The sequence below is a fragment of the Calliopsis andreniformis genome, chromosome 5 (assembly GCF_051401765.1).
Source record: "Calliopsis andreniformis isolate RMS-2024a chromosome 5, iyCalAndr_principal, whole genome shotgun sequence".
Taxonomy (NCBI): domain Eukaryota; kingdom Metazoa; phylum Arthropoda; class Insecta; order Hymenoptera; family Andrenidae; genus Calliopsis; species Calliopsis andreniformis.
This window is the reverse complement of record NC_135066.1, coordinates 7,678,549-7,703,757: the sequence shown is the minus strand read 5'-3', so window position 1 is coordinate 7,703,757 and position 25,209 is coordinate 7,678,549. Positions and strand designations below refer to the sequence as shown.

General features: G+C 41.3%; 1 protein-coding gene across 7 annotated transcripts in view; it reads left to right on the top strand.

The window, feature by feature from the left end:
* The window catches only part of LOC143179467 (uncharacterized), a 39,441-nt gene extending 14,483 nt beyond the window's left edge, over positions 1-24,958 (top strand). Inside the window, exons 1-16 of one of the 7 annotated variants that reach the window (XR_013001968.1) lie at positions 419-535; positions 14,081-14,352; positions 14,470-14,743; positions 14,900-15,319; positions 15,613-16,219; positions 16,294-16,469; positions 16,543-17,414; positions 17,649-17,831; positions 17,911-18,064; positions 18,135-18,325; positions 18,394-18,567; positions 18,638-18,800; positions 18,874-19,011; positions 19,234-19,334; positions 19,496-19,525; positions 20,178-20,191. Coding sequence is in view for 5 of the 7 variants with exons in the window: in XM_076378717.1 (XP_076234832.1) it covers positions 499-535; positions 14,081-14,352; positions 14,470-14,743; positions 14,900-15,319; positions 15,613-16,219; positions 16,294-16,469; positions 16,543-17,414; positions 17,649-17,831; positions 17,911-18,064; positions 18,135-18,325; positions 18,394-18,567; positions 18,638-18,800; positions 18,874-19,060; positions 19,234-19,334; positions 20,178-20,227 (3,861 nt within the window). In the remaining 2 variants the exon portion in view is untranslated. Of the gene's footprint in view, positions 1-418; positions 536-10,931; positions 12,039-13,201; positions 13,378-14,080; positions 14,353-14,469; positions 14,744-14,899; positions 15,320-15,612; positions 16,220-16,293; positions 16,470-16,542; positions 17,415-17,648; positions 17,832-17,910; positions 18,065-18,134; positions 18,326-18,393; positions 18,568-18,637; positions 18,801-18,873; positions 19,061-19,233; positions 19,335-19,495; positions 19,526-20,177 lie in introns of those variants that run through there. The other 6 variants (XM_076378720.1, XM_076378718.1, XM_076378719.1 and 3 more) reach the window with 6 other exon arrangements.
* Positions 24,959-25,209: the final 251 nt, after the last annotated feature.

The window sequence follows — 25,209 nt, the reverse complement described above, 5'->3', positions numbered from 1 at the left end:
AACTGACATGTTTTCGTAAAGGGTGTTTAGGTGACTATAGATACCTCTGAAAGTGCAGGCGTGTGAATTCTGCGCAGAGAGAGGGCTATCTTGTTCGCATGGCCAAGGAGCGTCGGTGAAAATCGCCGCGGCGTTAAAACACCCGCGTTATTTTTGGTCGAGAGGCCTACAGAGAGATATAACCTGTCAACCGGTCGAGTTTCTTGCCTTCTCTCTTCCTCTTTCACGTTCTTTCATTGATGCTGGCGTCAGAGACTGCCCTGACGTAGACCTGGACCAGGGCCAAAATTGACCAGACCTCGCAGGGAACGCACGAATTAGTGTCGATTCTTCGTTAAATACAGTCCACCTTGCTACTCTGTCGACGAAGCTGAACGGAATCAACAGGGTGTCCATTTCTGTCTTTCAGCCTCAGTCAATTCCTCTGCGCTTTGTGTACGATCCTCCTCTCGTGGACGAGGATTCTTTTGAAATTCGATTCGTCTGTCCAATTAGCCTATGGGAGGCGCCACGAGGGAGGAATCTCGAGTTTTCGGTTTGTCATAACTTTCAATACTTCTCTATTTCTGTTCAACCAGTCATACGTAGCAGCATGTTAGAAGGTTTCGGAGGGGGTGCTTCTACTTGACAGAATGAAACGAAAATTAGAAATGACAAGGTTGCGTTGAGTGCTTCGTTTCGGAGCGATTAATTGTTGGGAAAGCATGTATAATATAATAAGCCGCGTGAAAAGTGTCTGACTTGGGATTTATTCTACTGCATGAGTACCGTAGAATAGGTTAAAAGATAAATTAGTAGAATAAGTCCCAAGTGAGACATAGAAAAATCAGTAGAATAAGTTCGAACTCAGACAGAGTGAGGCCAATAAGATAAGCCCGAACTCAAACACATTTTTCGCGTATTCTTGGTGTTTTCTTAGCAATCAATAACTCTGATACGAGACCTCAAACGCATTTTTATCATTCATGCTTTTTGTCTTACTTTAGTGTTGTAGAATTACCCCTTAAAATTTCTGTCGTCGAACATTCTGCAGACTGAAGAAATATAAAACTGTAGCCCAGCACCCCCCTAATTTATTGTGACCATAGTACTAGTATAGTGTTCTGCTGACAAGATGAGCCTCGAAACCAATAGATGCGTATTGTTGCCAGGGTTCATCTTGTCAGCAGAGCACAGTACTAACTAGACATTACGTACAATCTATTATTATATTTTTGTGCCAACATCACATACAAAACTTTCATTCCGAATAGACTCGTTTTAGATGCCAAAGAATTTTTATGACAACAAAGTAGTTGATGTAATCGATTCTTTAACTGTTTTAAACGGCATACCTGTTGAGCAGAGTCAAACACTGGCCAGTCTTCGACTTAGTGTTTTCACGCGAGAGTTCTAAAGCGTAAGCCCAAAAGGGTGCCCTGAAGCGGATAATCTTCCCTCGAATCAGCAAACATGCCAGCCTTGCATCCGAGTGGAACTTATCTGAGCGAATTACTGTGATCCTCACGAAGCTCGAAATTTTGCGAGGCTCACTGTTGGTTAAACAAGCTTTAATGCAGGCCTGTCAGCGGTGGACATGGAAAGGACGCGGATTGCAACTGTCGACGGAGAGGAATCGAATGCGAACAGTATTGATCCAGCACGAGCCAAAACCTCTTCTCTATAGCTCCTTTCAATTTCAGCGCATTCTTCCTGATCGCCCATCCGCGAATTTGTGTCCCTGGGAGGGCACGTGTTGCTTTCTCTAACTTCTGTCTTTCCTTTTGCGTTCTCCTGCTGTCGTAAAAAAAGGTTACGTGTATCCGTTTTCAATACTGCCCTCCAGCGCCAGTTCACTCGAAAGGATCGAAGTTCTTGTCCATTGTCGACTGTTGTTCCTCGCGGAGCCCTTTGCAGAGGAATTCTTCATTGTCTCCCATCTTTCTCCGATGAGTATTCGATGCTGAATACTGTCGAAATAAAAGAGACAGTATTTCCTCGTTAAAGCCTCGTTGCTACATTTGCTGTAGCTAGGAATTATCTAGGCTAGAAGAGTTTCATTTTCGTCTAGTATCGCTCACAGTTTCTGATAAGATCTCTCTCTTTTTTTTCGTGGACCTTTCGTGTTATAAAATCACCGATGAGTCTATATCGTGGAAATTCTCTACTGTACAGAGGTGGGCGAGGGCGTATCGACTGTTGCATACATTTCCTGGTTCGCAGGATATCGATGAAACCGATGTCCCAATTAAGAGATCTCTGGTATATAAAATTATGATCGTGATAAAACACAGGAAATTGCCGTCAAAGTCAATTGTTGCCGAAGTTTCCGTGTTAATTTGCGTTCCTGGCTGCGGTCTTGTTTGACCACATGATTAATTCTACTTCCATGGCAGTCTCCTGTCGAATGTTGAAGTCTGATACGACGATTCGGTACCATCATGAGAAATTTATGGGATTTGCCTAACTGATTTTGCTCACATAGTTATAAATATGCGAGGAACTTTGCATGCATGTAAAGGGCAAAGGAATCGAGGTATTTCCAGTATATGCTGGAATATTTATAGGATTGCCAGAGAAGCTCGAATGGGATAAAAGTATTATAGGATGGTGCCTGATCTGCCTTGGTCTGACAGTAATAACACCTCATGGTTAATATTACTGAGGATTTTGCAAGGTTACAGATTTAATAGGTTATTCTTATCTAGCTTAAGCTTAACGTTTATAACACTTTTAGAGCTTGAGATGCTGTATGGAGGGATCTTTATGAGGAAGTTTGCTACTAAAGTACGCCACCAGTGACAGAATTAATTTTTAAAACTGTCACAATGAACTCATAAGTCTATGGAAAACCTCTATACATACATTGATCCATCACAAGTTCGCTACTCGATTAATTTTATAAAAAATAACAAATGTCTTTCTGACATTAATATATTCTCTATCGATTCGTATCTGTCTCCTTAGGGACAACAGAAAACTCCAAAAAAGCGTAGGAGAATAATTCCAGGAAGCGAGAAGAATAACAACAGGTTAAGTAACGAAAAAATATTGTGTTAATATATCGACACTTCGCTCCTAGTTCCTTCCACGAGCGCTCGTAATGCACACACTCGAGATCAGAAGAAATCAAAGTCCCTCTAACTGATTCGACCAGTGGAAGTCGTCAGAAACGATGTTAGGGTCAAGGGTCATGCTCGACAGCCTCTCGAGTGAATATTCGCAAGGCTGACATGTGATAAAATTGCTTATCGACGAGTTCGCGAGAAGAGGGGAAAAAAGGCGTCGAAAGATCGATGGACGTAGGTGCTAAATGCGCGGTCGAGATATATATCTGTCGATAGATACGTGGGCAGTGCTCGGACATCGTGGACCGTCGTGAAAATATTTTCATTATAAATAGCGGTCGGCCAGCACGGAAGCCACTCGTGGCTTCGCCGAGCTGAATGCTCGCGGCGACGAGCGCCTGCCCGTCTGGCATGTTTGTCGTTGGAAAATCTTCGCCCTGACGAGATTAGCGACCGACACTTTGCTTGGCCCCCTTGAACTCTTATCGCCACCTTGGATAGACTTTCTTTCGACACGGAGAAGTTGCCATTTGAAAGAGATCCTTGGAACCTCCGCTTTGGGAGTGTTATTGCGTTGTGGATTTCAAGGGAGACGTTTAATCTTCTGGCAGTTTAGTGTCGAAAGGATAATGCAGTGAGAATGTTTGAAACATTTTCATTTTCGTTTTTGTACTTTATTTTCTACTTCTACGATAGCAAATAGAAAGGAATCTCGTTTATTTCTCGTACTTTTTTCGATTTCATCAAACGACAACTGAGTTTGTCCTGCAGGTATATAAATCGTAATCCAATATCTGCCACCGTGAGAACAATACGATGCACGAATGAGTGCATTCAGTAACCAGTAGACTTGTTTTCAAAGGAGAATTTGTTTCTCCCACTTAGAAATTGTACGAGATCTTGTCAGCGAGATTATCGAGATTTATGCGCGGAGAAATGCGGAAGATATAAACATTCCAACATCTACGACGAAGCTTGGTGAAACCCTGCAGCTTTGGTTCAGAGACAAAGTTGCAGTATTATTTATAGCAATGGCCAATAAAATTGCAACACTCGCTAAAAATACTATTTGTTGAATATGAAAGTAATAATTATAAACGTGATATCCAAATATACTTAAATTGTTATACAAATCAAAATTTCAAATAGAAAAGGGTTTCCCCATTTGCACAATACAGAAATGAAAGTATCCCTTCTTCAGAACACGAGATAACTCACGACCTATAGGCAATCTGTTAACAAGGCTCAAACACAGAATTCGTGTAGTATTTCACTCAATTTACTGCCCCACAAAACTCGAAACCAGCTGGAGTTCTGTATCGAAAAACAAGAAGCATTTGTCAGTGGACTCGATTTTCCTCGCGTCTAGAAGAAATAAAAGCCACCAAATATTTTCTTCGAGCCTCTGCATTTATCAACGTCCCTTGCCTCTAACTCGATCGAAATAGTAACAGCGTGTCGCGCGTCGTTCCCATCTTCCTCTTCAAGGTATCACCTCGAAGCGGTCTTCTGGAGACGTTGGCTCTCGAGAGAATCGACGTGCTTGTCGGGGGATGAAGCGTGAAAGCACCTTTGCGAGATGAGCTCGATCTGTCTTCGTCGTTTATTCTCTGCCCTATTTGCTGGTATATGGGTCACGGAGTTCAGCAACCCCCCAGCAACCCCGGGTCGACCGCTGTACGGGTTGACCTGAATAAAATTTACTCGGTACACCGATTCCCCATGACTTCCCGTTCAGCTTCGCTGCTCCACTTTACTTCCTTTCCATTCTCGATTTCCACCGACGCTGTGACATTGCATCTTATGTGCCTGACCCCCGTGCTGACTTCAAGTTCACTGTGTTTCGCGAGTATCAGAAGCGAGTATCAGCGAGTATCAGCGAGTATCAGCGAGTATCGACGACTAGTGGTTCCCAAATATAACGATACTTTCCTAGGTCTACAATAGGACTCAAATATTAGTTTCTTAGGACTCTTCTCCTCCGTTTGGCGAGTACTATCTACCCTAAAGGTTATGAACCCTTGTTTTCACATTGTAGACGTCAATAGAACGGCTCACTGGCGAGCTTGTAACGAGGCACTTATTTTTGGGCCCAACTCATGCGTTGATGGTTCTCTCTTTGTGTTATTAAAGATGTAAAGGAGTATTGATTTGATTTAAATAACTTCCAGGTATGGTCGACGTAGTACCGAGTTTATAGCGGGTACAGGGTAGCGTAATTTTCGATTCCATATACTAGTTCTGCACGATGAACGTCACAAGGGTCTATTTTAGAAGCTGAAGAGTAAAAGAGTATCGAACGTACACGCGTACGGGACGGTAGAAATTACGGGGCGACGGGTGTCAATGATCGTTATAATGTTGTAATAGGCGATCGAATATACAGCTAGAATAATACATCTTGGATCGTGGCCAGCAGTCACACTCCATTGTCTTTTTAGCTGGCGTGCGGTGACACGTGAGATCTCGAGGAGGAAATCCACTGTGCAAATTCGTTTCGCCTTGGGGAACGATGATGCTAATCGCACAGGGAAAACAGTCTTTCTGATGACTAAGAAGGTGACCGAAGTCTTGGTTCTCGTTTTTTAATATTCTGACATGTATGAAATATTTTAATAGTTTATAATAAGATTTACGATATAATAATGATAATTTCTCTTGAAAATATTACGCGAAACAATGTTTAATACTAAGTCAATTGTTATGAATGCAAATAATGGACTCCTAATATAATATCACGAAATCAGAAATGTAGATATTAATGATAATTGTTTCATATTCTCTTCAAAATTAAGAAAGTTGTTGAAACAAGAATCATAACGGGATTAAAAAAGACTTGACGAACATAATAAGGCGAATAATAAATACTCCTCATTTAGTGTTTCAAAATTTCTAATAAAAATATTAAATTTCATTGAGTCTCTCTGACACTGAAATGTTTCTGATTTGACTGATTCTGCTGACTTATTCCACTGCCATCGCTGCGTCACGCCTGACCTATGCATACTGGCAGTAGAGTAAGTCTCCAAGTCAGACAGATTTCACGTGCATTCTGCGTGCATAATTCGAGAAATGAATATTTTAGAAAAGAAGCTATCCTTTTTATACAGTATTATTCACATATATCATAACATCGAACTACACATCCATACGATATTCGCAGCCCATTGCTGAATAACTAACTTGCAAGAAAAGTGAATATCAAGGTCATTAACTTTGTTAACTTCTGATACTGCAGTCCTATTAAGCTCACAGGAAAAGACGAGCAGGTTCGAGCCAGAGATGATCTCATGACACAACATTAAGAAATATCCTTACTCGAATGTTTAACACGTTGAGGGTCGCGGCGATTTTGCTCAGTCCGCTGTTGGTCCCCAGGGACCGACGCCGCGCTCAAAGCGTTAACACGCGGAAGGTGGCCGATGCGTCTGTCCAGGGAGAGTAGGTCGTTTCCATGGCGACAAGAGGGTGCATCGGACTGGCACGTATCGCTAAACTGAACGTACCCCCCTGGCGGCCTCTAACCTCCCCATATATCCCGCCTCCTGCGGAATATCCTGCCGTACTCTGGCCGCCTCCTCGCTGGCTAGGTCATCCCTCCCGCAGGAATTAGGTTACCTCCTGAAATTGGGTTTTCCGGGCGATACCTCGCGCGCGAAAAACTCTCGCCGCCTCGGTCCCGAGCGTGTCCCCCGTCCAGGACCTTCGTCTGGCACCCCCTGGCCTAGAATCCCCCTAGAATTGGTCTAGCTGGTCCTCTGACCCACACGTGATTAATTAACACCCGTCCCGGGTCGAATTAATTCTGTTCCACTGATAATAGCCCCGACCTACTTTCTTCCAAGCTTTTTCGCGCGCTTAGCGTTCGGCCAAGAACGGCGAGGTGTTCTTTTCTCATTTTCCTCTCGGGCGCAATGGCTGCTAGGGATGGGATCAAGTTTAATATGTGCTAACGAATTCGAGTCAGTTTTTATATCCACGTTTCATTGGATCTGAATATTACTTGTTGTCGGAGATAGTAATGTTTTTTATAAATGGGTTTTAGGAATGTATCTACTTATAAGTATTTTGATGGTAGGAGGAGTTATAGTTTTTATAAGTACTCGAGTCGTGGAAATTAGAATTCTATAGTGGTTGTAAATGTCGAGGAAAAGTTCGGTCGAAATTTGAATCTACTTGTGAGATACTTTTGAACTCCAGAACAAGTATTCGCAGGTTTCAGGAATGTACTTATAAGTACTTCAATGCCAGAAACAATTATAGTTTTCACAAGTACGTGAGTTTTGGAAATTAGAATTCTGTAATAAATATAAAAGTCGAGGAAAAGTTGAGTCGAAATTCGAACTTAGGAAGTATTTAATTCCATCCCTAGGGACTGCCAAGCTTCTTCCTGCGTTCCTTTGCGTCCCCTCTGCACGTATATCGATCGCGTTAACGCGTTTTTAGGGCTGCAGAGCCAATGTTTGCGCAGCGCGAGGATATCGGTAAACGAAACGCACCCTAAAGGCGGTTTTAGCCCTTCCGTAGGCGTCAGCCTTGTTTAGGAATAGCCGCTGGTGTTTAGTCATCTGAGTCCAAGTGCGTCATCAAGGAGGAATGGGTTGTTGCGTGTTGATGACAATAGAACGCGTTCCATACCGACTTCGGGATAGTTTTCGGTCGTAAAGCCTCGTTCAGATTAGTCATGTTGCTTGAATGCCAGCCACTTGGCTTCGAGTATCTTGATACCAAGTTTGTGTTTACACAAGTTAAGTTACTTGAATCCAAGTGGTTTGATTTGAAATGTAACTTGAATTCAAGCTGCCACGCAAAATTGATACAAATGGCGTCGGAAGAGGTGGTGTATCTTGGTTATTTGGTTATGTATTTTTCAAACAAGACATACATTTTTGACAACTTCCTTAGCGTTCATATGTTCGTTGATTTCAGACAAAAATTTTCCACTTTACGATGTTTCTCTAGAATATAGACACCTTTGAAACACAAAGTCTTCCTTAGACACTGACACTTCTCTGATCCCAATGGTGTTACAAGAAATCTTCTCGTGAAAGAAAGATTGTTCAGTTGAACACCGTATTGGACGATCATTTCGATGCACCGTCTCTGAATATCATGTGAGTATCAAGTGTCGAATTCACAAAGTGCCCTGAATTATTTATGATCGGTGACTGGTGGCTTCTTGAGCCGTGGAGCTTTTTCAAAGGAGGACACCCTGTATTATTCCAGGGGATACAGAGGTACATGACCTAGTTACGCTTGGGCGTGTTATATGGGTCATAGACACCATTCGCAGCCAGTCATACGTACACACGTCCACACACTGCCATGGCCACGGTTTTGAATTATAGTATAGTTGCCACGGAAACATGGGTTACCGAATATGGAGCAGTAAAAGTTTTACAGCCGACCAAGGCACCGTTGTTTTTGGAATTATCAACCGCGATCGAACGAATTGCTTCTGGAACCGGAAATGCGGTCAGGAGGTAGATATGTAACTAGGAGGAACTGTTCTTCGGAATCTCTACTCTTTCAAAAATACCTCGACAGCCATTCTAAGAGCTAGAAATAGTCGGATGACGACGTAATTTTTTAATCTTTTAGTCTATGGGAACTTTTTATAGGTTTCTGTTATAATTAATCAATTATACTGGTTCGCTGGTCAAAGAGGAGCGTCCTCGAAATCGTTTCCAGCTGTTCAGCAATTCTGGCACGTGTGTGTGCGGTAGAATTTTTTTTCATTCTGATATATTATTCTTTCATTAATTTAAATATGATTAACGATGAACATTCGTTTCAAAATTCTACAAAGGCAACGCCAGTAGATTCAATAAGAGTAACTGAAAAAAGGTATTAAATCTGTAATCTGAAATTTAATAAATTCATTCTCGGAGAGCTTAAATAAAGAATGAGAGAAATGGGCTCTATTTTAATTCTTAGTTCGAATGAAAAATTGTCGTTAGAACGATCAAAGCAGTAAAATGACTCGTGCCATTATTTAACATGTAACGTGCTATATTTATTTTGAATTGATGCTGAATAAAACTGAAGAAGATTCTTCTTGAAATACGAATTTTTAGGAAATTCGTACACTATTCTCGATGTCATTTAATATCCTTTCTAGTACTCAAGTAAAAGTAGACGTACCTACGTCAGTCGTTGTTATTTTTATTATTAAAGTAATAATTGTGGTCATCGATTCACCGATAATTAAAAATAATTTAACAAACATTTATGGACGATTTGATCTATAACAATATTAGAATAAGCTCCAAGAAAAGGGAAATTCATCGTTTATGCTCCGTTTTCAGACTTGCGTGTGCATGATAACTTTCAGCCTCGCTATAATCACGGTTAACAGTAGGTAGTTGCATCAATCATTTTCGCATAAGTCGGCTTTTTTCCCTAGGAATAAATTTCTGGCAACGAAATAGTACAGTCGTGATTCATGCAAGGCCATTGAAACTCTTCGGAAACCTTCTGTTAACGATTAAATAATGTAAGTTGGCGAAGGACGACGTCCTACAAGGACATGTTCGGCCATTTCAAGAAAGGGACATGGGAAAGTGGTCATTTGAACGATGAAATGATTTTCCCTGGGAATACTTAAAAAGTGTATTTCAAATTTTGTTGAGTCTCTGTTGCACGTGGTATCTATTTATCAAAGTTTTTTCTGTGGAAGATAGGTTGCCTTGTGATCTCTGAAACTCGAATTTTAAAATATGTAGAAGATCTTTAACTTTGCCTGTTGGCTTCGTAAAGAACTTAAAGTTTCAGATTACTCTTTCTTTTCTACTTTCTTAGTTGACCAGCACTACCGTAGTATTAATATCGTATTTATTAAGTAGAAGAATTCTTTATGTTTCTATCTTAAGTACATAGTAAGTGGAATTATTAATAATTAAAGCTGAGCAGTTAAAATGATAAGTATTTATGTTTTGTTGCACGTAAGTCGATTACAACACCAAATATTGCCTTTGCCTGAAAGTAGTATTTCAAGTGCAAGGTGTTAACATAATCATTAATCCTTATACTATTCTCGAGTCTATATGACCCGAAATGTAATTTTAATTTTCACTGATCTCTAACAACAAATTGAATTCACATAAAATTATCTCTAACTAAATGTGCTCGAAAAATAAGTCTCACTATGAAACTGAACATAATGGCGTTCGTTCGCCGAAAGCAAAATTTGTTATACTAATATGGGACGATTATTTGAACAAGGGTCAATAAATCCAAACACATTAATTTGTGCTGGATGCCCAAGTAACACTCAGACCCCTGCAAAATACTCGAAATCAGATTGTAAGATTGAAACACGTTCGCGGCTGTCAAAGCATGAATTCAGCCGCTACCCCTGCAGAATCTCACGGTCGAAAGACAGCCAGACCACACGTTCCACTCCCTGCGTCGAAAGTAAGTAGTCGGGGAAGGCTGCTCGGGAACAGGGGCACGGTGACGTCGTCGATCAGAATCGTGATGCAAGCACGGTTCATTCTACACCCGGTACACCGATGAGTCGCGCACGCGTGCACTTGTCCGACATACGGCCACTCTCCTCTCGCCTCTCTCCTCCTCTCTCCAGGACCGTTTTCCTCGGTCTATCCCCGCTTTATCGTTTCCCATTTCCCTCTCGGTCTCAAAATCCTCCCTCCCATACCCTTACCCCCGCTCTCCCTCTCTCTTTCACTGGCAGCTTCATCCCCTTCCCTTTGTCCGTCGTGCTTCGCTGGCTGCCCGAGAGCACCCTTCCTCCCTCTCCTCCTCTCTCTAGGACCGACGGAGGCGCGCGTCTCTCTCTCAGTCTCTCGCGCGAAGCGGTCTCGTGGCGACGTGCCGCGTTGCACTCGATAGATTGCGGCTGGTCCAGGTCTCCTAGTCTCTCACTCTCTCTCTCTCTCTCTCTCTGTCTCTCCCTGCCTTTTCAACCCCCTGGACGTGCTCCCGTCCTCCACCTGCCGCTCAGCCACGTCCTCGAGCTTTCCCACCTGGAAACGCGCGAGCGACACCTGCCCCTGCCGCGGCGACAAGGAGTGACATGGACCGCGGCGGAAAAGAAGCGCGGCGAAACGCTCGGCCGAGATAGCGGATAGGAAGGGACCGCGGGCCGACAGAGAAAGAGTCTACTGCTATTTTCGAGACGCCGTGGAGCCTGGCCAACGCGCTCCGAAGGTTCACGGTGCCGAAGGGGAGAAAAAGAGGCGCGAGCGGGTGGAAGGTCGGCCATGATCCACGGTGGATCCTGAGGTCCACGGGGATCCAGCGGTCTTGCGTGCTGAGATCCGCCCGAGGAGTTCGCGAGTGTTCCGAGAGGCTCAGTCCGTGAGAGCGAAGCGGGAAGTGCAGAGGTCCGAGGGCCGCGAGAGGACTGCTGTGATCTAGCTCTCTGAGTGATCTAGACCCTGCGACCCTGTGGTGACAGTGTTGAACCGTGTTGATTTTCGATTCACTGACATAACGCAGTTTCGCGGCTACCCTCTCAGTGCACTTAGAGCTGTTGTGTCAGAATCTCGGGAGCTGACATACAGTAGTGGACAGACAGTTTAAACTTGCCATTCGTGTGTTTGAGTAATCTTCCTTGTTAGCAAGCTTCTATACTAGATACTTTATCTCGTATTCGTAACACTCTGCTTTTGGATATCTTCTGATTTTATATAATACAGACATTCCGTGGTTCCTTCTCGAGTATGGTGCTGTCTGTTTGGTACATCCTTTTAAACTTTCTTTTGCCCATTGTGCTCGAGATGGGGGATTAGGGTTCGGGCCTGAAGCGAGGATTAAAGTGAGGATAGAGACTGAAGCTGGGAACCCTGGGAAGTGGATGTCGCTTGACGACGGTGACTGATTGACAGTGACGCGTGGTTGAATAGAAAATAGCTTCGGATTTTGAAGGAAGATTGAGGATGACATCGAAGACGTCGTCGTGATTTCAAGTTTCGCTATGTCAGTTCCTGCTCCTTGTCACTTGCTCGTCATGGAAATTCCGTGGAGGTTGGTTGTGGTTTTGCCACCGAAATCGATCGAACTGTGATGCCAGTTCGCCAGTTCCCTTACCGCCGTGGAAGTGGACGATTTATGAATCGAAGTTTGAGTTGAATGAAACGCGCGAGGGGAAGGTTTCATTGCCAGTAACAAGCGATATTTTCGAACATCCGCGTGCTATCGCGGTTACGCAGCTTTCAACGCACGGTTACTGGACGTTGTGGTATTCGTGTCTACTTAAGTTCGTTAGCTTCTGGCCCGGTGTTTTCCAAATGAAGCGCGACGAGGAAGTTTCGAACTCGTTTGCGATTGATTTTGCAGCTTTCGCCCTCGAACGCTGAACTTTGGGAAACGCTGTTCTAACAAAAACCTTTTGCCGTTGTTAGCACCGCAGGGTGTGTTGAAACTAACTGTCACTTCCTTAACTTCATGCCAGAGTACAGGGTGGTTCAAAATAAATGTATAAGTTAGAGATATCGATCTCTAATTTAGCTTTTCATTGAATATTGTTTCTTCTCAGTTTGTATCATTTATTTTAAAGCATCCTATACGTAACACTGTTTGCACGCATCGAAATACAGAGTATCAGAAAGCAAAATCTGACCTATAAGAATCTAGTGACTGTAAGGTACTGTTTTGGACGTTGAAATGGTTTGTTATCCACTGTTTTTTAACACACTAACACATTGACTATTCTGACGGTCACGGGTGACCGATACTTTCGATTTGCAATATTTGCTTAAAATATTTTTAGATAATATTAACCCTAGTAATATTAGATGCAGGATTCCTCGAGTCCACAACTCGCAACATATTAAATTTAAGCTATTTCCTTCGCATAAAAAAGTTCTCAAAAAATTATCTATTGTCTATAAACCTTGACATTCAAACGTCGAAGGAAAATAAACATGTCAGAAATGTGGTTTCGAGGAACCCTACTCAAGCTTCTTTCCAAAGGCTTAGTATTCCCAGGGTTAAGGTAATTTTTGAATTTATGTAAAAGTTGACCTAAAAATCTGTATTATGAAACTGGAAAATACTTTCGTTTTTAGTGATATATTTGCATAAATTGAGAGTCATGTAGAAAAATTGCTTAATGGTGAACATGTTAACGATGGCTCCATATCACGTTCGCAACAAACTCATGACCGTTGTGTTGTATCTGCTTACAGAGTGTACGATGTTGGAAGGTGGACGTGCAGTGGTCTGGCTCCTTGTATCAGCCCCACGAGCTGCACGCCACCCGAAAGATTTACGTACTAACCCAGTTGCACCCGTTTGAACCCACCAGTTGCAGAGTCCTGCACCGTAACCCCATGACGCATTTAACACATGGCCCGCCTGGAGAGTAAGTGTACAATCACGCTCACGATTTTTCCTTTCGCCTTTTCCTTCAGAATTTGCGTTCAGCTCGGCGAGCTGACCGCGTGACTCACGTAAACATGTTAAAAAAGCCATCCAAGAAAGCTTTTAGACCTTTGTCGAAAAGGAAAACGATGGAGGTTCTGGGATGGGTAGCTTCGAGCAAACATGTGTCCAAATGCGTTGAATGGGTTTAGATTTTCAGACGTGAGGCCTTTCGAATGGAAATTTAGAAATCTAAGGACACTGTTAACTGCAAGATTATCGATACTTTGGAATACAGTGCTTTTACAGAATGTGCTAGATAGTAATACCTCGGAGTTACGTACTTTTTGGCTCCAGAATAATTGATGTAAGTCTGTGAACGTAAGTCTGTCATTTCTCTTTCCAAAACCTGACAGAATGAAATAGTGTGAAATAGTTACTTCCTTACAAAAATTCGAATAATATCGCAAATAAAGAGGACATATGTGTGGCTAAACGTAAATCGGGGTATTACTGTACTTTTTTCATGTTTGCTTTTGGTAAGACACAAACTAATTAACAACGAATATCGTCAGTAAGCTTCGAGTCTACAGCGAGGAAACGCTATAGATTTCGACAATAGGCTCTGTCTGTTTGTGGAGTGTCAATTAGCCGAGCTTTTGTGACAGAGTCGTTAGAGTAAGAGTTACATTTGACTGTTGCAGTACCAAGCATAGTGGTGCATAAAGGTAGCAGGTCGCACAGTCGACCTGAGAGTCCCACGGTGGTGGTGCGAGGAGGAATGCCCTCGGTGCCGTCCTCCAGGCAAGGCTTCATCATAGGTAGTCCGAACGCGTCCTATCAGAACAACTCTGATTCGGATATGATAGACGGGAATGCCAATCCCAATGTCGGCTCTTCTCCCTCGCTCCACCGTACCTCACCCTCCTGTCCACCTGACAAATCCGACACGGAGAACAAAAACTTTCGTAATAGGGTACGTATAGTACATATAGTTCATTTACTGATTCGTAGATTCACGCGAATCATGAACCCTTCGGTATATTTAAAGCAAAATGGTTTAAGCAATTCGCTCAGCGTAAAATTCTTTCAGGCGAATACGAAAGTAAAATTACTGGTGAGGAGTCATGCCATGAGAGAGTCGACGTCTCCCCCGAGGGAGCCACACAACGGTTCGTCGTCTCCACACAGTCCACAGTCGGTGGACAGCGAGAAGAAGTTCGCGGGAAATCTGCCCCCAAGCTCTACCAACGTGAAGCTTAACAACAACGAGTCAATGTTCAACAGCAATCTCTGCCCGAATCAGTCCCCGAAGCAAATGCGCAATACGGCCACTTCGCCTACCTGTCGAGCTCCTTCACGAAATGGTAACTTTCTTTTTGTTCGGGGAGTTGAAATAATGATAACACTTTACAAAATAAAAGGAGCTAAGCAAGTAATGTTGAGTACACTATGATCTATGAGTTGTGAATCATTCGAAGGGTCGAGGATTCGCTAAACAAATTTGCTCGTCTTCTTTACAGGTCAATCTAGTCCTTCCCAAGTTCACTCACCAAAGAATAACACTTCACCAACGAATGGTAACAAGTCAGAGTCCCAGCGATCCAAGATGACGAGCTCGAATGTGATCCAAAAATGCAACAACTGCGTGAAAAACAATCAGAACGATCGACCTGGGCTGCTGCAAACGCCCATATCACCGACAAAGTCCGGTCAGGCGTTGCAGCACTCGCCGAAGAGCACAAACTTGGCTCAGAACGCGCAAAACAATCAGCAAAAGTCGGAACAGCGTCGACCGAACACGCTAAACATTTGCAACAATCAGTGCTCGACGCAGTGTGGCAACACCCTGTCTGTAGGCAGACCAGGCTCGCGACATAAGCTTAGACACCAGAATTCCTCCCAGGGTAGCTTCGACAGTGCATCTCCATGCCTTTCGCGAGGTTTGTTCTAATATATTACTATATAAATAGGATGGAGTAGTAAAAGTAATGCTAGATGTGAAAAGATTTCATATTCAATAAGACACTTTTAATTCTCTGAATAGCTTTATTAAATAAAACATTAAATAAAACAGTCTTGTTAGACCATATAGTTTGATTTTCTTAAGTTTTCGAATATTGTCTTCAATGTTGAGTAACTTGTTTACTAATTAGTTGGAATAGTGTTAAGTTTGAAAAGACGTATAGTTGATAAGCATTCAATTTTAAAGAGAACACAATTACTTTCGTTACAGATAGCAGCACAGAGTTGTACACGGACAGTACTGGAATAGACCTGGAGCACTTTATAGCTGAAACTATAAACCGCAATCAGAAGGATCGCACAGTACTTCTAAAGATCGAGAAAGATCTAATTGAATTCGCAAAAGACAAACAGAAGGTCTGTTACAAGTTTCCGAACATGTCTTCGTACAACAGGATGCTGGTGCACCGAGTAGCAGCTTATTTCGGCATGGAGCATAATGTTGATCAATCTGGGTCAAGTGTGATAGTTACTAGAACGAAGAACATGCGAATCCCGAATACACGTTTCAAAGAGCACATTAGAGACGATCTCATATTGTCTGAAGAGCCGCGTAGAAGTATTTTAAAGAGAGATTCAAGCTCTTTCGAGGATAGTTTCAATTTCAAGTCGCCTGATAGATTGTCTGGAGATTATTGCCGTCAAAACAAGAGTTTTGAGGAAAGGGAAGAAGAATATGAGCGTGCTAGACGAAGAATATTTAAGGACAGTAGTGGAGATAGTGCCGAGGTTGCTTCGTGGCCATACTGGTCTTCATCGGAAAGTTCCGATGCCTCTGCAAGATATCGTTTATTGCATCCTTCGGATCATACAATGAGGTGAATAATTTTATTCTGTTGAATGTATCAGATACTTAGTTGTTTAAATCTTAATATTCTTGGGTATGTAACAGGCAAACGAAGCTCCTGAAGGGCGAATCTTTTGATGGAAGAGAATCTTGCCGAAGTGGAGTACTGAGGCCATCCGTTTCTAAGTCCTTTAGCTTCGGTGGCTACACCAGAGGCATGCTCTCTAGGGGAGACAGCGTTACATCTACTCACAGCGCAGGGGCTCGTCTTATGAAACAAGGTTTGTTCAACTCGAATTTATCATCGTGGATTTGTGTTTCATCCATAAATTTGAAGTTACATTCACGTTATAGACTCTGGAGCTAGCATGTGCTCGCGATTGAGTCCGTCAAGCAGCGGCTACAAATCTCAAAGTCAACGCAGCGATGCAACAATATCGCCATCTCCTTCGCCGTCGCCTGTTGCGAACATGACGTGCAGCCACACTCAAGTATCTAGTCAGGATCTCGCATCGCCGGAAACGAATAACCAGACGGTGATGTGGGCGGTTACCAGTATATCTAGCGTGCCAGCCGGAAGCATAATCATCAACCCGCAAACCAATCAACCATACACGAATCCAGATGGATCGATTTACCGTTTCGATCCAGAAAATCCACCAAAATTTTATACTGCTGCTGCTACGTCGCCGCGGGAAAATGAGGGGAATAACGCATCTCCTACTAAACACGTGGAATCATCCGAGCCATTTAAAGTAACGAACAATACGAAGAACGAGGGTAAGAAGAAGTCACAATCCAATAAAAATAATAGCAGCGGCTGTGCAACGACAGTTACTCATATGACGAACACAGCAACATCGCCAAGTTTACCGTTCACGCCGCCGCCTCAGCAGAATTCAGGGTCACCTCAACAACAACAACCGCATCAACAGCAGCAATCACAGCAACAAACTCTAGTCAAATCGTCATCGACGGTGCAAACATGTAACCACAACCAAACAGTTCAACCGTATTCCAGTTACTTACCTACCTCAGAGTCGTACAACCAAGGTGTACCCCTTCCACCCCCCGTGAGTCAGCAGACTGTGATGATGGCTCCTCATCCGAGCCACGGCCAAGCGAATGTACAAAGCAATGGTCAAGGGGACGTTATGTATAATCAGAATTCGGTTTACGCGAATTATGCAGTACCTGTACAACAAGGACCAGTGCCACAGACAACGGTAATAAGTGTCTTTTTTTTGTTTGTGTCTTGTTCAACTATAGACGATTCAAAATTAAATAGTTTCGAGAGGTTTGAGATTCGAGATTTTCGAAATTTTACAAAGTTCTAATTTCTAGTTTCTAGGTTCGAGAAATTAAAAATTAGGTTTTGACTCACCTCTAGTTTTTATTTAAGATGAGAGAATAATACAATTTCGCAAGGTTATCATTACTGACCATAATCTCTGCTTTAGGAAGTAACTGAATTGTCTGGATATTTTATGGGTATGAGTATTTACGATCAGCGTGTGCCTGCTGAGAATCACTCCACACCACCGCACTCTTATCCTCAACCACAACCGTCTACAAACCAAACAGTGCAAAGCGTGCAGGCGATGCCACAGAACTACTGGCAACCTCCATCAAATTCAATGCCAGTGAGAAATGTTTTTTTCATACATTCCATCAACTATTGTTCGATAATCAGTTATTCTCAATGTCGTCGTCTTATTTTAGCCACAACAAACGATGTATTTTGTACCTCCGCCTGGTACAGCACTTTCGGTTAGTCAGGGTCCAGGTGATAGGCAGCAGTTACATCAGCAACAACGGTTCACGACGAATTATTCTTTTAACGCGCAAACTATGACTCCTCCGAGCCAATCGAATTGTAATATCAAACTCCCTCTTTTTACTCAAGTCTGTTTATTTATTATTTAATTGTATTACTTCTATTTTAGCCAATTACGTGGGCAGTTATCCGGTTCCTTACAATTCGATGCCCGCCGTAACACCTACGCCAAGCGATTACACGTATCAGCCACCGGTTCACATGGTTCCCACGTACTACCCCCCAGGTCAAGCGGCGATTCAACCACCTCCTGTCATGTATAGAGTACCAACTCCACCAAACACTCCGACTTCTAATCAGGTATCTGAAGAGAGAATGTTTCTTATAACCGAAAATACTTTGGTATTCTACAACTAACTACTCCACAGATGCCTGGAATGCCATTGATGTATGTCAATTCTGGCAATTATCCACCGCCAACGATGGTGTCGAACGGAACATTTGGTCATCAAGTCGGACACAATGGCACGTCTCCTGCTCCTCCTGGAACGTACATGACTCCCGCGCTGGTTCCCAATCTCGTTTTCAGGCAAAACGTTCCTGTAAGACTCGAAATACCTGCGATTAGTATAAAAGTGGACCGTTAATCGAATATTTAAAACGTACATATAGGTTGTCGCTGGTGTTCGAGCTTCGACTCCAGGCAATTCACAAAGGACTAGCAGGTCGCCGACTCCAGCACACGAACTGTTCGGAAGTGGGAGCGGGGACAGAAGCGCACAACCCCAACCACGGTACCCACTGCCAATGTATCAGGGTGTCCATATTGTGCAAGGTATGTATCGTGACTTCTATTTCGCGCAATAGGAAATTTCTTGTTACATTGCTTTGGAATCATTGTTATGCAGGAGATATGAGATTGATGCATCCCGGAGTGCCAGCTAATCCGCGGCTACAGTACGCACCAGTACCATCACCACCTGTTGTTCAAGGCTGTCCACGACCTTATCGACCACCATCGTACTCGTCAAACACCTCAGGAGCTGGTACGCCCACTTCGTTCGATGGGAGAAATCAGAAAATTCGTAAACAGAGGTGATTTCTTAATCTTTGTTTATGTAATTTTATCTGATGGAACTTCTTCTTCCTATCAAATCTAATAGTGTTCATTAATAGAATATGTAATTGTTAATAAATTTGTGTAAAATTAAAATCTTACATTATTAAAAAATAGATACATTTTAATAGTAATGTAATTTGTTTGCTAGGTCCAAAGTAACACCATTGCCACCGACCGGCGCTCGGCCCAATTTGTATCAGACTCCTTCCATGCCATCGCTCTCCAACGTGCCCAAAGATCTCAGAGAAGGTAAGGATCGATGATTAAACACGTACGAGATTTTAAGTTAGATGTTCGTCTCTCGTTCGGTACATTGCTTGTATATTTCTGTTATAATTATACTTTTGTTCCGCTTACGAAGAACGAAATGTGACACAACTTTTTGACACGTTCTTGTATCCCCTTAAAAGCGAAACCTGTGGAAGACAATATGATATAAGGTACAGATATTCAGTATAAAATACTACAAATGGACACGACGTAACCACAAATTAACATAGGCGCTTCTTCACACGCGTTCATTTCCGCTTTAGTCAATATTTATTCGTTACGTGGAAGTATGCCTGGACCGTGTCTCCTACTTTTGTGTAAATTGTTCGTTACGTATGTGACTTGTTAGACACGATTTACTGTACATTTATTGTTTACTGGTTGTTTTAAAAAGAAGAAAATAGGAAGCACACGTTTCCAAGGCATATTTTAATCTAGCACTGTACGCTTACACACTAACGTGCACAGATGATATAATTCTGCAGACATATTATAATTAGCTACCATGAATGTATTTACCGCACAATAAGTTTCTATTATTTTCTTCTTTTCTTTAAGCGACAATTGACGATCTAAGAGATCGATCACGTGAATTTGTTTTTTATTTGGGTATTAGTTATCGCCCTATACATGTTTGCAAATTCTTCGTGGTGTCCACATCGAACTTGAGCTTTATAGATCAGCCATGGTCGATGTGACTTCGAAATACCCGTTTAACGCAATCTTGATTTGCACAAAACAGCAACTTGATGGCATATTGTATCACGAGGGTCTAGACGAGGAGCTGTCGCTGCTCTCAGAAAATAATCTTTTAACTTGCAGGGACCGTGAAGGTGACAATCACCCGTCGAAATCAACTGGTACAATACTAAACAGCTGGGCCAATTGGAAGAAACAGAACAACACTGGACAGTAAGAAGAGAAAAGAAAATTACTTGACCGGTAGCAAACTGAAAAAGGGAACCGAACGACGAACTCATGATTTACCGCTACACATACACACACACAACAGTGAAATAAATAGGACACACACGCGTACACACAAACACACACACACACCATATACAATATACGCATGATACATATTAATTATTAACAGTACTTTGAAATATCTAAATGAAAAGGGTAAAAAGCAAACCTTCGTTAAAGTATAATCATTCACGTTACGAAACCTAAAAAATGAATGAGAACGCGACAAAAACTATAAAAATAACAAAAATACTTAAAATTTTTTTTTATAAAATTGTGAAGTTCGAGGATGATTAAAATTACAGAATTACGTATCAAATTTGGATGCTATCACGATAATCGGAAAGGGAAGAAAGACAGAGGGGTATATAATATATATATATATATCCGTGTGTGTGTGTATACAAATAAAATAATGAAACGTGTGCGTTTCCAATAGCCACACACAATGATACACCGAACAGAATTACTGAAACAGAATTTTACCTATTACAATTATTATATATATATATTATATATATACAGTATATTATATTATATCTGGAGATATTTTAATCGCGGTTTTACAGATAACTATATGAATGTGAGATTTACTTTTAAGGAAAAGGTACTTTTAAAATGAACACACATATACACACGACACACACGTACAGGATTACCTGAGGTGGCACTCATAGTAATCTGCGAGGCCACCAAGGAAATCCTGCTATAATAATAATAATGAAACTAATGTACGAGTATTATAATGTACACGTTACTGAGTATGTTTACAACTGGGACACTGTTTAATCTGAAATATCATCATTGCTCACTCATTTTTCTGTCTACTGCCACCGAAGAGTTGTTTTGATCTTGAAAAAGAAAAAAATTGCTGCCACTTACGATTTGTGGTCAGAGATGAAATTTTTTGCTACCTCATTTTTATATCGAAAACTTTTGAGAACTTAATGGCCTTTCATCGGGGTTTATAAGCTCCTAAAGAAAGCTTCTGATTCGTTTTGTCTGAGAGCTTTCGGACGTCAATTCAACCGTGATTTATTGTATGTAAGGTATCTAAAAAATTACCTTGCGGGGAGTACAGTGTGATTTATACCTTTCTTTTTCTCTCCGCTATATCTATCTCCCTGATCTCGATAGCCATGATGTTTTCAAATCATCAGATTCTCCTGAACTCCGTGGATCTGTTTTTGTGAATCTGTAAACGTACTCAGTAGCTTGGTCTATATATCTAGTTCGACACTGTAGTTAAATAGCGCGAAACCATCACAGCTTAGCTATCACGAGATAAACCTGCCTCGCATGCGTCTTTTCGACATTATCTGTTTACTTTTCTTTTGTTTCGTCAGCATAGGAACGCGAAAGTGAAGTTTAGCCGAGATAAGGCGTTTATTTTAACATTGAAACGCGACTAAAGAGCTCACAAACGATGCAACTATAATTCGTCTTCCAAGCTTCATGGCACGCTTCAAAATCCTATAGATGTTCAAGCTATTATAAAGAGAAGAAAAATAGATGATACTTTCCATACCCGATTTCCGCGAAGAAGCAATACGCGTGTATCAGTTCGTCAGCGGTGATGGTGACGCGTGATCGTCGTAATTACAAAATAATGTCTCCGTCTGTGAAATAAAAAAAAAAAATAATCTACGGATCAACGTGGACCACTTCTCAGCGTCGTTTTCAGTTGTAAAGTTCTAATCTCGATTCTGAGTCTAGTTTCAAACGAAGCTATCGGGTTTTCATTCATTTTTTTCATTGTTGAGCCAGTTATTTTAGAAACGTTAGATAAAGGGTGCACGTTGCTCCGCGAGAAAGAAACCAAGTGGAATCCATCCAGAAGCTTCGCTTACGGTGAATTGTACTTCAGGACGTAGGTGAAGGTGTGCCTATCTTTTTAACGAGAGTTCGCGAACGAACGAAGTACGATAAACGGAAAGAGAAAGAGCGAGAGAGAGGCACTACTTTCTTCTGAAGAAAGCGTGATGAATTTAATTAGGAAGTTGTTAGACTTAAATCACGATGAAAACGAGAGCGACCTGAACAGAATATATTAGCCAGATCAAAGCTATCCGACGTTTCGACTATAAAGAGATGGGCGCACAATCGTAGTGTTTAACTGTACCTAAAGTCGTCGTAGTGATTAATGAAGATAATTGTACCTATAAAAGAAACAGAACGAAAGAAAAGCAGTTCACGAATCTCTGTAAGAAATAATTAAAAAAGGGAAAAGAGATCAAATGAAACAGGATTATCGACTATTAAGAAAAACTGCCTGTGAATATCGCTTTAAGTTTTATTGTTATTTTATTCTGTGTAATGTTGAAATTTTGTTTCGTTTATGTTTTCAATTTTAAGATAATCAGTTCTCACACTATTTAAAACGTGATTTATTTAAAAATTGAAACTTCTACAAAAAGAGTTCACTCCAAATTCTTAGGAATCAGTTCTATTGTCATAAATTATGAAATAATATGTAGATTAACTAAATTGGGCTATTTAGTTAAATTAACTAAAATTTGATCTGGAGAACGATTAAAAAAAAAAAGAAAGCTTTTAAAATTCGTGATGGGTGTTATTTGCAGGCAGGTTTTTGTTTAAGTCGTGCAAATGAAGCAGCTGAACCAAAGTCATAATTGCCAATTGTACGGTCACGTTTATTTATTTATTCATTTTGCTCGCGTGTACGCTTTTAATCTGACGCTCGATGCAATTGCCTCGTACAGTGCAGGTCCGTTCCATTTACACGTTTCTCTAACACCCTTATTTATTTCAATTGTGAACAAGATCGCGTAAAGGAAAGATAGAATATTTCAAAAGGTGCTCATGGGCAGGTGCATTGAGCGTCATTCAGTCGCCACAAGTGATTTCGTAACTTTGCCTGGGCTATTCTAAAAAAACAAGAGGAGAAAGAGAGACGCGGAGAGAACGATAATGAAGTCGTCCATCTGACGGACGAGCAGCTCGAGGAATTATTAAACTATTGATCGGGGGAGAACGGGTGATAAAAGTCATTGTAAGTTTTGCAAAACCTCACGTTCGTTTCCTACTATTTTTGTATGCAATATAAAAGGAGATTGATGGTAGCGAGAATAAAGAGTTCGTGAGAGCGAGAGAGTGAGAGAGAGAGAGAAAGAGAGAGCGCGCAAGAGAGAGAGAGAGAGAAATAAATGATTTAAAAGATGGGTGAAGAAAGGAATGAGTACGCGTGAAACTTTGGAGTTTTTCGTTGGAAAATTCGCATCTTCCTGATCACCTTCCGTTGGTCGCGCCGCCACGTCGAAAACCTGCTAGCTTTTAAACATAGCCGTATATTCGAAATTGATTTTTGCACTTGATTAGCCAATCCTCGATGCGAAACGCGGTTGAAAATGTCTGTCTACGCGCGAAACGTGAATTTGAATTACCTGTGTGACTCATAGAAAACCAACGCTGCGCAAGAAGTGGTTGGAACGTCCGTTCCAATGCTCGAGTTTCAATACTTTTTGAAAGGAATATCTATTTTGTGGATCAATTTTTATTTTAACAAAAATTTCGAGGACCTCTTCCTGCCACTTTTTGTGTAGAGCTTAACCAATAGCGTATGGTAGATCAGAGATCGGTGACCTATTGTCCTCGTTATCTCGCATTCTTTTCTATTTTCTGTTCAAACACTGTGCGGGACGCAGAAAACAGATATATCGAATTCGTCGCCGATCTCTTTAGACCTTAGCTGGCGTGAACTCGGCATCTCGTTGTCAAAGAGCGAAGTACATTACTATGAAATTGTTTTCCATAAGTGTAAGTTCGAAGCGCGATGCTCAGTGAATATGTGTGAGACTAACATCTCGGTCCAGCGTTAATTGACGGGGACAAGTTCCGAGCAAGTTGCGCCTGTTATTTGCATTCTTTCTCATGCCTGATTATTTCTTTTCCGTTGGACATATCGTATGGTACAAGAACGAACGATGGCTGTGCCTTTATGCTTAACATTGTATAGTTCAGAGATGTTCTTTTCGACTGAGATTTATGTGCAGGATGTCTTAAGCTTGTACCTTGTCCTCTGTTAATTATTTTGGCAAAAATGCCACTGGATCAAGTGAAAATACTTTATATTTATTAAATGAAAAGAAGAGATGTTTACACATATTTACTGTTTTTAGAGCTAAGGACTTCGTTGAAATATTGTTAACTCCTTGAAGTTCAGAGCGACACATATACTGGTTTTCGAACAAAGAATTGTAAAACTTTTTTTATTCAGGGTATTCTATTTCTAGCGGATCATTTTGATTCGGGAAATACAGAAGGAGTTATAGGATATTGAAATGAGGTGCGATCTGTTTTTCAAGGAGTTGCAGGAAGGAAAACGTAGGATCGAAATAACGAGGAAAACTACGACGAATCGAAGAAGGATTCGTTTGCAAATTACATCGCGAAGGTGACCGAGAAGGTGAAAGTGATTAGGAAATCGTATGATGGAAAAAACAAAGAGCTATACTACCAACCCAAAGATGCACAACATCATAGAGAGCTGGACAATTTGATAGAACTCATGTCAGTCTAATTATATTTCTTGTTATATTATATACATATATATATCATATTTTCCAAAAACGAATTATATATAATTCAATAAAAAAAGACACTCTCGTTTGATACTTTGCGAGACCTTTGAATTATTCCAATAATCCAATATGAATGACTATTATTTGCACGTGGATGTAACCAACTAAGTCGAAATTTCAACCTTTTAATTCAAACATAAATCAAGTTAAAATTAATGCATTTTATTTAAAATTGAGGGTAGAATAAATTTCTGTTTTTGTTTGTGTGATACTTTGGTGACGCTTCTAAAAATTCCTTTCAGAAATTATTTTATGAATAATAAAGGTTAAATATTTATATATTT